General features: G+C 37.1%; 1 protein-coding gene across 4 annotated transcripts in view; it reads right to left on the bottom strand.

Moving 5' to 3' along the window:
• Window positions 1–13,849, bottom strand: part of LOC114659124 (nucleoprotein TPR-like) — a 101,748-nt gene continuing 87,899 nt past the window's right edge. The window contains exons 44-52 of one of the 4 annotated variants that reach the window (XM_028811383.2): window positions 13,466–13,531; window positions 9,982–10,073; window positions 9,517–9,623; window positions 9,236–9,334; window positions 8,682–8,823; window positions 8,417–8,541; window positions 7,915–8,007; window positions 7,496–7,603; window positions 1–200 (exon numbers count right to left, since the gene is read on the bottom strand). In XM_028811383.2, coding sequence (XP_028667216.2) covers window positions 145–200; window positions 7,496–7,603; window positions 7,915–8,007; window positions 8,417–8,541; window positions 8,682–8,823; window positions 9,236–9,334; window positions 9,517–9,623; window positions 9,982–10,073; window positions 13,466–13,531 — 888 coding nt within the window. In that variant the 3' untranslated portion in view covers window positions 1–144. Of the gene's footprint in view, window positions 201–7,495; window positions 7,604–7,914; window positions 8,022–8,416; window positions 8,542–8,681; window positions 8,824–9,235; window positions 9,335–9,516; window positions 9,624–9,981; window positions 10,074–13,465; window positions 13,532–13,849 lie in introns of those variants that run through there. The other 3 variants (XR_007935959.1, XM_051932490.1, XR_007935958.1) reach the window with 3 other exon arrangements.

Genomic DNA, 13,849 nt, shown 5'->3' with positions numbered 1-13,849 from the left:
TGACAATTGTCAAATTTTATTATGAAAGTATAATTAAATTGTTCACTCATTTTTTTAAACAAAGCACAAGGTATTTAACATTTAAGGGAATTAAAAGAAACGCATTATTTAGTCTTTACAGTACACAAGGTGAAAGCATGCTAATTAGCTCATATTTCCTCTATTGAAACGTCCTCTTCTTCCAAAGGCACGCCCAACACCTGTGAAATTGAGAGATAAGAATTCAGAAAACAGATATTTTGTCCTCTCTGGAACACAAACTTTAAATATCTAGAATATCTGGAATTCTGGGTGTGGTATGTCCTATATAATAAACAAATTGGTAACTGTATGAATGTCTAGAATTATACCTTACATTCCTGACTCCCCTGAACCCTAAGTCTGTTGTAATTCCTTGCATTCTACTCAGGACACATTAATACTAAAAACTTCTTTCTTTGAATATTTTTCAAAGACAAATACTGTACTTACATGATGAATAACCTAGAGTAACTTTATATTTACACTGGCAAAGCAAAAACACAAAAGAAGTTGTTTTGCAGAGGGAGCAGAGCAGCAACTTAGACTCAAATTCACCAACATGCAGAGTCACAAAATTTTATAAATGCAATTACAAGCTTTCCTATTTTAAAGGGAACAGATTGTGTTTCTCAAATACACTATTCTACACAGTCATTTGGGAACTATTAGTAGTACCATAGCAGTTCACAACTTTTAGAGCACTGTTGAAACAAATTAAATAGTGATTCAGATAAAAGCAATTCTTGCAAAGAATATGGAACTTTTTAAGGCAATCTAAACATATCAAATATCCCCATTTTTATAGGAAGACATGTTTGAGACATTGAAAACATTAAAAATGCCTTAATTTCATCAGCGATTACTATAGGACAACTGACATCTGGACTGATTAAAAAACAGTCTCATAAAATTAAAGACAGACAATGTAGGTTTACATGCAAGAGGATAAGTACAAGTATTTGTTGGCATATATTTATATATAATCAACTAGAATATGGTTTTCTGTTCAGAAGTAACATGTTAAAGCCTTGTTTAGCAGTTCACCAAAGGAAACATGAATTTCAGAAGATAAAGTCCTTTTAGCGCTTAACTCTGGAGTTTCGTAAAACTAGACACACATCTCAATTTCCAGTCCTGGAGCGGGGTAATACTGCTTTGTGTTTACATTTTGGCATAGCTGAATCAAAAGGGAGGGCTAAATTATAAATGATCACATAGCAAGACTGTGGCCTAAAGAAAAATCTTAAGCATAAATTAATTCAGCTGTGCCTCTGTTATGTTTAAAGAAAATGCTAATTATCTCAAAGTATTACCTAAATTATCCAGTACAACACTGTCCGATGTCACAGAGTGCTTTTATGTAATGAGGAGCAATTTTCTGGTAATTTCTATTGCAAAGAGCTCTAAACCTTGACATTTACAATATCATGCAGATAGCCGTCATTATAATTGATATTATATATTATAAGACATACAAAAGAAGCAGAAAACAATTCATATAAAATGTGTACAAAATTGTAGCTTATAAAGTTCTAAATAACTTGTAAATGAATTCCTTTAAGCAGACAAGGGTAACAGCTTAGCTAGTTAACCCAATCACTATGCCTTCTTTGACGGGACTATGGTAATTCTACATTGAAATATGAGAAAGCACACTTTTTAATATATAAAAACTAGCCAACCCGCGGCATAGCATACACCGCATAATTATGTATTGATGGGTGAGCACTTCCTGAAAGACACAGTTGTCCAAATGGGGTTGGTTTTGAGGATACGACTGTAGGTGAATGAAAAGATGTTATTCTGGAGAGGGCAAAATACAATACAGCGTTTCACATCGAAGCATAGACACTGCTAAGACCATGGGATACCCCTCGCAAACTGTTTTACACGCTGCATACAGCGATTCACATCCGCGACAAATATGATTCTTCTTAGATGGTGCTGTTGCGTCCACCCTCGCTCTCGAAGCAAACACACTGCCTGGTCATGTGCCCGCTCGCAAGAGCAACTCACGGAGACCCGCCCACCAACTCTAAGACCATGGCGTGTAAAACAGTTTGCAATGGTGGATGCGGTTGTGCGTCATAACCAAAAAGAATGCAGTGGAATCTCGGTTCACGACCATAATTCGTTCCAAAACTCTGGTCGTAAACCGAAGTAATTTCTCCTATAGGATTGTATGGAAATACAATTAATCCGTTCCAGACCATACGAACTGTATGTAAATATATATTTTTGTAAGTTTTTAGGCACAAATATAGTTAATTAAACCATAGAATTCACTGCGTAATAGTAAACTAAATGTAAAAACATGGGCGGCACGGTGACGCAGTGGGTAGCGCTGCTGCCTCGCAGTTGGGAGACCTGGGTTCGCTTCCCGGGTCCTCCCTGCGTGGAGTTTGCATGTTCTCCCCGTGTCTGCGTGGGTTTCCTCCGGTTACTCAGGTTTCCTCCCACAGTCCAAAGACATGAAGGTTAGGTGGATTGGTGATTCTAAACTGGCCCTAGTGTGTGCTTGGTGTGTGGGTGTGTTTGTGTGTGTCCTGCGGTGGGTTGGCACCCTGCCCAGGATTGGTTCCTGCCTTGTACCCTGTGTTGGCTGGGATTGGCTCCAGCAGACCCCCATGACCCTGTGTTCGGATTCAGCAGGTTGGAAAATGGATGGATGGATGGATGTAAAAACAATGAATAACACTGAGAAAACCTTGAACAACAGAGAAAACTAACACTGCAATAGTTTGCGCTATAGCAACAAAAAATGAACATTTGAAAAAATCCGTAATTTAATAAACCACCAAGAAAAGTAACATTTCAAAAATGCACACTACGAACCAATTGCTGTAAACAGAAGTGAAAACAAAATCAAGCCCAATGCATTCTTCAACTGCCTTCCTACCTTATGAGTCCAGCCCTCTCTCTCTGGCGCTGCCTGTGTGTGCGCGCGCGCGGCGCTCTCTCTGGCGCTGCCTGTGTGCGCGCGGTGCACTCGGCGCTCTCTCTCTGGCGCTGCCTGTGTGTGTGTGCCTCTGTCTCTCTCTGGCGCTGCCTGTGCATGTGTGCCTCTGTCTCTCTCTGGCGCTGCCTGTGTGTGTGTGCCTCTGTCGCTGCCTGTGTGTGTGTGCGCGGGCTCTCCCTGGCGCAGCCTGTGTGTGTCGCACAGGAAATGCATAGGGAGAGACAACCTCGCAAGAGCAACTAACAGAGACCCGCCCACCAACAGTAAGACCATGGCATACCCCTTGCAAACTGTTCTACACGCCGCTCTGTGAGTTGCTATGTTCGAGTTGGTGGACGTGGCTCTGCAAGTTGTAGTTGTATCCAACGGTCTTAGAGTTGGTGGGCGTGGCTATCTTGCGTGCTTTCCATGGGTGTCTACTTGTCGGCGGCTTAGTGAATTATATATATATAGATATTCACAAGCAATAAAAACTCTATTGCCACAGACATCACTAACTGCTCCTCTATGTGGTCTCTGCCATTATTTAAACGACAGATAATTATAACCAATTTTAAAGGTAATGATAGGAAAAATTCAGACAATATCACAAATCAGGTTAAACAAGCACCAGGACTGAGGGACAATGTTACACTTAGAATGAAAAGTGTTAGATAATGGATTAAAAAAAATAAGTGAGAAAAAAATGCTTGCTTAATGATACTAATGTTTGAAAAGTTATTTGTGGTAACTAAATACTAGAATATGTTTTTGGAACCAAAAAGAATGTACCTGGTTTGTGTGAAGTGTCCAAGGATGAAGTGGAATAGCCCAGTTTTTGTTTAACAAGGCAAATGAGGCTTTCATTTTAGCCCTCAGGCATAAAATGACTGACTGACTTAACATACAGTACATGGACAAAAATATTTGGACGCCATTATACCAACAGGGACTTCAATGACAGTGCATTCAAATATATAGTTAATATGGAGGTGGTCCCCCTTTGTAGCTATAATAGCTTCCACTCTTCTTGGAAGGCTTTCCAGAAGATTTTGGAGTGTTTCTGTAGGAAATTGTGACCATTCATTTTGTAGAGCATTTATGAGGTCAGGCACTGATGTTGGATGAGAAGGCCTGGCTCACAATCTCCATCCTAGTTCATGCCAAAGGTGTTTGATGGGGTTGAGGTCAGGACTCTGTGCAGGCCAGTCAAGTTCTTCCACACCGAATTTATCCAACCATGTCTTTAAGGACCTTGCTTTGTGTACTGGGGTACAGTCATGGTGGAATAGAAAAGGGCCCTCCCCAAACTTTTTCCACAAAGTTGGAAGCATAGTGTTGACCAAAACCCTGAAAAACAGCCCCATTAATCGCTCCTCCACCAAACTTCACAGTTGGCACAATGCAGTTAGGCAGGTAACGTTCTCCTGGCATCCGGTAAACCCAGAGTGACCCATCTACCTTCAAAAAAGAGAAGTGTGATGTGTCACTTCATAGAACATGTTTCCACTGCTCCACAGTCTAGTGGCAGTGAGTTTTACACCATTCCATTCGACTTGGTGATGTGAGGATTGCATGCAGCTGCTTTGGCCATGGAAACTCATTTCATGAAGCTCCCGCCACACAGTTTTTGTGCTTACATTAATGACAGTGGAAGTTTGGAACTCTTCAGCTATGGAATCAGCACAGTGTTTGCGAAGTTTACGTACCATGAACCTTAGCAGTCGTCGTTCCCTTCTGTAACTTTACGATGTCCTACTCTTCATGGCCGAGATGCTCTTTTTCTTAAAAGCATTCAATTTACAAAAATACCACTTACAAATGAACATGGAATATCCAGCACAGATGAAATTTCACAAAACATCTAATTGCAAAAGTGGCATCCTATCACAGCACTAAGCTTGAAGTCATTGAGCTCTTCAAAATTACCCATTTTGTTTCACAAATGTTTGTAACTGGAGACTGCATGGCTAGGTGCTTGATTTTATACACCTGTGGCAATGGGTCTGAATGAAGCAACTGAATTCAGTAATCAAGAGGTGTGTCCCAACACTTTTGTCCATTTAGTGTATATCATCATCAGTCCTCACTTAAGTCAAAGTGCAGTTTCTTTAACACTAGAATCCCTGAAGCCTACGAAAAAACTCGTAATCCCATGTCATCTTCAATTCCTTCTCACCTCTCCATTAGAGTCTTTTGTTTTGCAAATGTGTTGATTAGTGCAAGCAGCCTGCTATCCCATCCCCCCTCCCAAAGCTATAGCTCTACTAGGACAAAAAGTACTCCCAGCTGAAGTCTGTTTATCTGAAAGTGAGGTGCCTGGAGTTGTACAGTGTAAATATATCAATATTTGGAATACATGCATTTCATGTGTGTTCCGTGTCTGCAACGATTTATGTAAAACGTAGAATTATAGGAAATGCAAGGCAAGAAATGCTGAACACACAACTAAAACAGAAGCTTTTTTCATGTTATAGTACTAATGACAAAATTTTGACATGAAGTGTATAATGTGTCAAGACTGAAGGCCAAATATCAAAAACACTTTCACAAAAGGTACACTTATAACAAAACAAGCACACTTTTATTCAAGAGTATAACCGAAGAAAAAGAAATCTGGTTAGGGTATGAAGCTTGGGTGGTGCAGTGGTAAGAACTACTGACTCATAATCAAGAGGTTGCCAGTTTGATTCCAGGTGCTTCCCAGAATTACCGCTTTGAGTTGAGCTGCTCTTATTATTGCTATTATAGAATAAAAACATACATTTGATTTGAGCCTATAACAGCTGGTGTATATTTATGGTACTTGTAAAGGTTAACGTTTTTTCATTGTTTTTTCCCCTCTAAGTCAAATTGACACTCCCCCTGATCTAACACTGCTGTTTTCAAATAAACACATACTATAACAGAGGTGAGCTTGGATGAGGGTTCTACATCAGAGAAAGAGAACAGAAGCCTTCCCTGCAAGAAAAGTCCAGTCACACATAACGCAGCTGCACCTGGCGTAAAGGTGAAAGAAGGCACCATTTGGATGCGGAAACAGGGTGGGCATCATCCTGCCAGTCAATCTGCCACATGCATGTCCTTCAACAAAACAGCAGGGATTACAGAGCTTGCCATGGTATCATGCAAAGTTATTTGCGTACAGAAGTGGCACAGTACATGTACTTTGTCAGCAAGCCTGTGTCGAACACACACAGGAAGCTCTGCAGTTTATTTCGACTTTACGCTGTTGTAAGGCAAGAGTCCATCTGACATGGCAGCATCACTTACAAGTGACACCCTACATAACACTTAAGATTATCAGATAATTTCATGGCCTTCGTAGAAATAAGTGCAACTATTGCGACATTTTGCAAGCCTTGGACAAACCTTTACACCTTATTATCCAAAAGGTTGGACTTTGGTACCCACTGAGACCTAACTGAACAATGCATCCTCCTACTTTCGAGCCCTAGAAATGGTTGATCTCTGAAACTACTACATCAGAACAAAGCTTCTGCACTCTGTAGCAGATTAATTGTGCAAAGTATGTACCTCAACAAAATACTTGAACACTGATACTCCCTGGAGAATCCCAGATATGGAACCTTAGCAGATGATCACTAAACATCATTAGCCTTATTTTAGGCTAGCAAGAAAATAATAATAATAAATTACATTTATATAGCACTTTTCTCATCATTTGAGACCTCTCTCTGCAGAGTAAATATTGCAAGCTGAAATTAAACAGAGACCCTTGGACAAAGGAACAAAGCACACTACTGTGTCCTGTACAATCTCCATGGGACCTGAAGATTTTTAATAAAATATTACTTCCACTATTAAGAGAAAAGGTACAGGACAAAGTCTACTGTTTGTTACTTATGGGTCTGAGGGTAGTACTGTTTTTAAACTAGTAACTACAACAGACTCCAGCAAATGTATTTCTAATTATTGGTATTCGACTGAAAGTAAAAAATGTGCCTAGGGTAAATCTTCACCTTTCAAAAGTTTATCTTCATCTACACTTAACAGAAAGTTCAGCTCATGACAGCATATTTTCCTTCCATTAAACCTGAAGCAGTTGGCTTTAGTACTGAAACATACCAGAACTCTTGGAAGAGAATTTAAAAACATTTTTCAAAAAGAGTTAAATTTCCTTGAGCGACTCTTTGGCCAAGAATTGAAAATGGTATATAAAGTATAATTCATAACACATAGCCCTCTCAGGCAGCTCAGATGTGTTTTGGGCTATTACCTTGTGCATCTATACATACACAAGAATGTATAAAAATAATCCATTATTTTGTTAATGAAAAACAATCATGTTTATCACCTTCTTGAACTATAAAACAAATTAAAATAGTTTGGGACCCTTTGGGAATTTATGAACAAAGTTCATAAATCAAAATACATCTCTCACTAAACCAAGTAAAACAGAAAATATTAAAAATTCTCTTATGAGATTTCATTTCTAGTCTGCACTTTCATCCCACCTTAGTGCTCTTTTTCCCTGACATTCCATTTAAAGAAATAAACAACACTAACTCTAACCTGCTCTCCTCTCCGTTCCTCTCCCATGTGTCAGCAGGCAGCGTTGTGCTGAATAGACTGCGACATCACCCAATGCTCTGCGGCCAGCCGAGATGCTTGTGATCGCAGCTGTTTCAGGGGAGGATAATTCAACAATTAAAGTTCTATTCAATATAGCTATTACTCTAAAGGTTCTAATCAGTGACTGACAGCTCAACTAAAATTTAAGCAGCAAGAACGGAGTTAACTTAAATATTTAGAAAAAAATCTTATTTAATGTTGATCTAATCTTTTGTCTGTTTTTAATATTATGACTTTTAAAGATCATGCCAAGAATCAACAGGAACCCCTTTCAGCCATTTTTTCTTTAACAAAAAAAAAAAAAAAAAGCTAACGCAATTTTTTTTCCTAATCTTATTTTATATATTAAAAATGTATACCTGTCTGCGTTACTGGCCGCCCTCGACTATCTGTCCTTGCATGCGGAGGATGACGAATTACCACTCTATTTCTGGGCTGTGTGTTGGTTGTTTCTGGAAGATAAAATCTATACAATTAGAGTTTTAGAATCGTGTTGCATCTAACAGAAAAATGTTAGCATAAAAACACTATTCTTTTGGTGAAAAAACATAACAGGCAGAGTCTTTTGTCACCTCGAATTTAAACTGACAAATTCTACAATGACAAAAGGACACCAATATGAATTCTAAAGGCTCCTGGAGAGTAACAACCAACGAAGTAGACCAGTGTCTTCTGCATTAAAAAAAACAAATAGTTAAAATTTAATTGTTTTGATTTTAAATTTCAATTCAAAATGTTTGGTTGAATAATCATCAAAATTTCCTAATGACAAAACATTTAGTGCATCTTTAACTAATGATAAGGCATACTACTGTATATTACGGGAGCTCAATAAATAAAATAAATAAACAGAACACAAACCTGTAGAAGCAGTTGTTGGAGGAGGATCCTGGCTAGTAGAAGGAAGATCAGCATCATCAGATGGCTGAGCAGGTTCTTCAGCTTCAGGCTGGCTTTCCACATCTAGACTGGCTTCTGTACCAGGCCTTTTTTTAATGTACAGAGAAGCATAGAGTTAATTTTACCCTCCAAAGATCAACGAACTAATAGCTTTACACAAGCAACAGCACCAAACCACCATTGCATAGCTTTATTGTGAGAAAACATACAGACAAAAAGACCCTACCCCTCGGATTCTATAAATACTTCTTCGCCTTCATCTCCCTGTCCTGGTTCACTACTGGAACCTGTAGATGTTGTGACCATCGGTACTGACTGTGAGGCATTCTCGGCCACATCTGAGGGATGAGTTTCAGTAAATACTGTAACTGTAAAAGATAATGCATTTTAAATTCTTATACAAAAATTGCATTAAATGATAAATGTAAATATTTAATTGGTAGCACCACTTTTAAATGTTTGCATATTGTTACATGCATTGTAATAATGAAGATACCAAAAAACAAATCACATTAAAACATTTCACAAAACCAGAGAAAACAATGAAAATTAATATGACTAACAAATTTTAGTACCTATTTGCCAATTTACAAAAAAATTTTTTTACAACAGCATTTATTTATATCGCTCATTTTCACACAAAAGATGTAGCTCAAAGTGCTTTACAGGATGAAGAGAAAAAAAAATAAAATTCAAACCTAATATAAATGTAGTATTCAAAATGATATTTATTTAATAAGAGACACGTTTCACAGTTTAGTTTTGATTTTCCCCATTTACCTGGAGCTGCAACTTGCAGAGGTGTAGTTGGTACACTGCGTCCCCCTGATTCATCTTCATGAGCTGCTAGGAACAGGGGAGTTTCATACAAGCCTAGGCCTAAATAATAAGTAAAATTTAGGCATAAAATATTATTCTTGAAAATGGTAAAATATTAAAGCTAGCATCAAAACTTCACTAGTTACCAAAGCAGTGGTTCATACTCCTTATTAATACACAATATCAAAGTTGGAATTACACACTGTTACATGAAAAATTAAGACAACTATAAATTAGATTACCTCCTTGAGAAGCCAGCTGCCCAAGATCTGAATGACTAGAGCTGGTCTGTGCCATATCTTCTGGTGGACCAAACCTAAACCGTTGAACTCCAGCAACCTGAGGGGAACTAATAATTGAGACATGGAAACTTAACTTAGCAGTTAAGAGGTTTAGAATTCATGGATGGTAAACTTTAAAATTCAAGGAAAACTTTCAACTTTAAAATTTAAAACTTTCCAAATGTACCCTTGTTTAAGTGGAGAGAAGTGGAACTGAACAGTGAGTTATCAAATCGAGTTACAGAAATTCAGCATGATTAAACCAGTCCTCAAACTGAATAAAGTCTGCACAGTTCTTCAAAATACTACACTCTACATGACTTACAAAAGTATAGGTTCAATGCAAACCAAAATTCAATTATATACAGAATATAAACTAATTTTCCGCATGTCTACAAAAGTTATTTGAGGGGCAGTCACACTTACTGAATGGCCTCAGCAAAGCCATCAGTTCTATGGGGCACAACCAACGTTGGAGTACTTGGCACCATTCGGTCATCATCTTCAAAAAAATGTTGCTGCAATGGAAAATATGCAGTCAGTAATACAAAAAAAATAAATATAAATTGCAATCCTACATAATTTTATTTAATGGGCAAAATAAAGAAATGTATTTTAAAAAAAAACCAAAAAAAACACACATACACCCATTGAAAAATTTAGAATCGCCAAGAATTTTTTTTTTTTTATAGAATGCTTTCAAAGGAAATCGACACTTTTTCTTTTATTAAGATACCATTATATTAATTTAAACACAGCCAAGGTATATATAACTAGTGTTTCTCATGGCTATTACTGCTTGAAAGGACCAATTTCAATAATTCACATGACTGCAAATCCTCATTTTCAGTAGGCATTCCTTCAGTCTCTCTTAATTCATCCTTGGTCATGTTTAAATGTTAATTGGTTATTACAGAAACCTTTGTAAATGTATTGGCACCATTGAAAGCAGTTATTCTGTCCAATAAACCAAGTACATAGTCTTTCCTTCGGTGGCAAGGTACTGGAATTCCTTAAGTTCAGCTCGAAGTTCAAAAATGGACAAAATTAAACTGCCTTTTTAAGAAACATGTCAGTCCATACATGTTTTCTGGCAGGATGAGGATTATTCTGTGTGACAGATTTCCAAGAAACTGAAGATTTTATACAAAGATGAACTGCTGCTTTGAAAGAAAAGGGAAAACTGGTTCTAGGAAAAAAGAAGGGAAAGCCCAAAAGCACAACTGCATAGAAGAAGAAAATGTAAGAATTACAAGATGCTGACCATAATACACTTTTCTAGTCATCTCTGTTCAATATCTTTCTTTGAAACTGCCTCCAAGACCAACATTATGTAATGTTTTTTTTTACTGCTGCAGATGACAATGGTATTTGATGCAAATATTTTGAAACTAGGGCTGCAAATAAATTATTTTGATAATTGATTAATCTGGTTATTATTTTGTACATTAATTGATTAGTTGGATTGTAAAATAAATTCATTTTAAATTAAATACATGAAGTGCATTAAATGAAACCTTTCACCAATTAAACAGGTCAGTGTAAGATTTTCAGACATTTTTTAAGAAACTACTTAGATATTTAACAAAATATAGGATTTTATAAAACAATGCATTGAAAATAGTAAATAGAAATACAACACTTAGTAGAATTTTTGGCTCTGGTTGCAATTAGCGCACACAATTTCCTTAAAAACAACAGTTTTCAAAAAATGAAGTCTTCTGTAAAAAAAAATTGCATTAAACTAACACTTCAAAATATAACTTAAATGACATGTTTTAAGTTTGGTTTTGTTTTTTCCCCAGTTTCTATGAAAGAATGTTTACTGGCAAAGCATTATGTAAATATCTGACCATCACAACATTCTACCAGAGAAGAATCTGTTGCACAATCATGACTATTAGTTTCTATTTTTTGTGCAAGTCTACGGTATTATTTGAAATCAGTTGACAGAACAAACATGGTTGTCATATGTTGTTGAAATGTCCATACTATTTTCTTTTTGCAGCAAAAACAAGTGGTTTCATTTACGTGAAACTGTTTTTGCTTTGCCAAGTAAAATGTTGAGTTTATTTTAACTGAAAGTTCATATAGTTTTGTGTCAGGAAACCTTTCACCACCACCATAGATTCCTTGGTACATTAACTTGCAGCCAATGTACTGTCACAGCCTGCTGCATGTCCTTTGCTGTTGGGAGTGAACTGTTAAATTTTCACAACTGAAACTGTGTGATCCTACCACAAAATCTGCTTTACCGGTTAAACTAGGCTTTCTGCAGGAGTACTTGCACATTATTGTGTCTTTCGCTGGATTGTATAAAGGCCAGGTGAAGTCCAAATAGCCAGCTAGTCTGGAACTTTCCCTTTTCAACCTCCCTACTATCTTTCAACTCTTAATGAGCAATCCGCCTTTCATCACAATTGATGTGCTATGAAATTCACAGCAGCACTCTCAGAGTGTTTGATTTCCTTTGCACACGACTGAAGAAAAAAAAAAAAGTTTTGGAAAGGGACTTGCGTTTAATCGCAACCATTTATTGTAAACATACACAAGTTACAAGTGTTTGCAACCGTGTAATGCAGCACCATAATTTACCAGAGTGACCACATCAAAAACACCCAAATATTGGAAAATGAAAATCTAAACGTTTACTATCTAGAGGCTAATGACACAGTTTTATTAACCTACCATGAAACTGTCGCATATGCTAGAGTTTAATTCGTATTGTAGAGAGCTAGACCGACTCAAATTTTTCCTCACTTCAACCCAAAAGTCATTTCATTATGCCTAGCCTAACAAATACTGTGTTCATATATCTGAAGTAACATCCAACTTATTGGGATGATGGCGAGTCTTCCTTCTCCAAAGAGCCTGTAATGAAAGGTTTCCAATTCATATGTGTTTGTGCATCTCTATTGTGTTCTTGTACCATACAAGATCAGACCTACACAATTTGTGTTTGGAGTAAAGAGTGACTTAACAGTTTTGAAGCACTGTCTTTTCCAGGATTTGCTTACAGTCTGCCTTTTTTCAAATGCGTACACAACTGAATGAAGTAGTGACGCAACTGTCCAGCAGAATGTACTCTGCCTAATAGTGTAATCAACTAATTGATGAAAGTGATCATTGCCAACATTACTAATCGATTATTGTCTATTAGTTATTGCAGTCTTATTTGAAACAGTCACCAAAACACAGCTCGACTTTACAACTGGCACAGTAGAAACATCTTTCTTTGTACAGGTTTCTTATTTTTTTCTGTTGCTTGAGCATAAGAGTGTAGAATGTCAGCACCTGTGCCACAAAATTGATGCATCCCTTGTGTTAGTGTAGGCTACTACAGGTTTAATGACTGAGATATTCCAGACCTGTTGGCCAGATTGATGAGAACACATAGCTTATATAAAGTGACAGAAAAATTTAAAAGTTCTTCAGTAAAAGGAAGTTACAACGTACACATTATATTGATCACTTTTTAGGTTTAATATATTTGTAATGAAAATTCACATTACAACATGAATATCATATGCATGGGTTGTCATTGAGCTGGTTTGGCTGCATTTTCCTACTTGTTTCCCACATGTGTCCTCAAGATATCCCTATGTATTATGCAAATATTCCAAAATATATCTGATCCTAGACATTTTGAATTAGGAATACTCTAGCTGTAGTATATACCCAGCTTAGCATTCCTAAGTCATTAAATGGTTTGCCAAGACATTGTTTTTAACTCTAACCAATCTCTTTTTACATGTGTTTGGGATATGGTCATGAAATACACTAATCAACCTTTGTTCACTGCTCCTGGCATCTACCTTAATTACCAGGGTTCATTCAAACTGCAGGTTACCATTCACATGATTTTATAAGTCAACATGAAACACATCTATCATAAAATTTTTCCACTTACCGAACCAACAATCCCAGGAGTAAGTTGAAGTCCTCTTCCCACAGACTGGCGGCGAAGTGGCATGCGCTGTTGATGACACTAACACTATTAACATTCTTCTGCCAACAGATACTACATATTACAAACTTCTATTATCAGGCTTTAATGTTACAAACTCTTATGTACCATCCATCACTGTATACATCAAACTGTGACCTGCTACAGTTTGAAGTCATAGACAAATGAGTAAGAAGTATGGATTTCCTCAAAAAGGGTAAAAAGTGAGTTTAGATAATCTGGGGGGAAAAAAATCACCCTCATAGCCAAGAGAAACATTCTTCAAAAGAAAAGGGAGGGGATGAGGTAATTGTTCAATTTGTAATTCTAGAATAGCAAAGGTTTGTG

The sequence above is a fragment of the Erpetoichthys calabaricus genome, chromosome 10, assembly GCF_900747795.2.
Source record: "Erpetoichthys calabaricus chromosome 10, fErpCal1.3, whole genome shotgun sequence".
Classification (NCBI taxonomy): domain Eukaryota; kingdom Metazoa; phylum Chordata; class Cladistia; order Polypteriformes; family Polypteridae; genus Erpetoichthys; species Erpetoichthys calabaricus.
The sequence above is the reverse complement of the archived record's forward strand: the minus strand, read 5'-3'. Positions and strand labels throughout refer to the sequence as shown.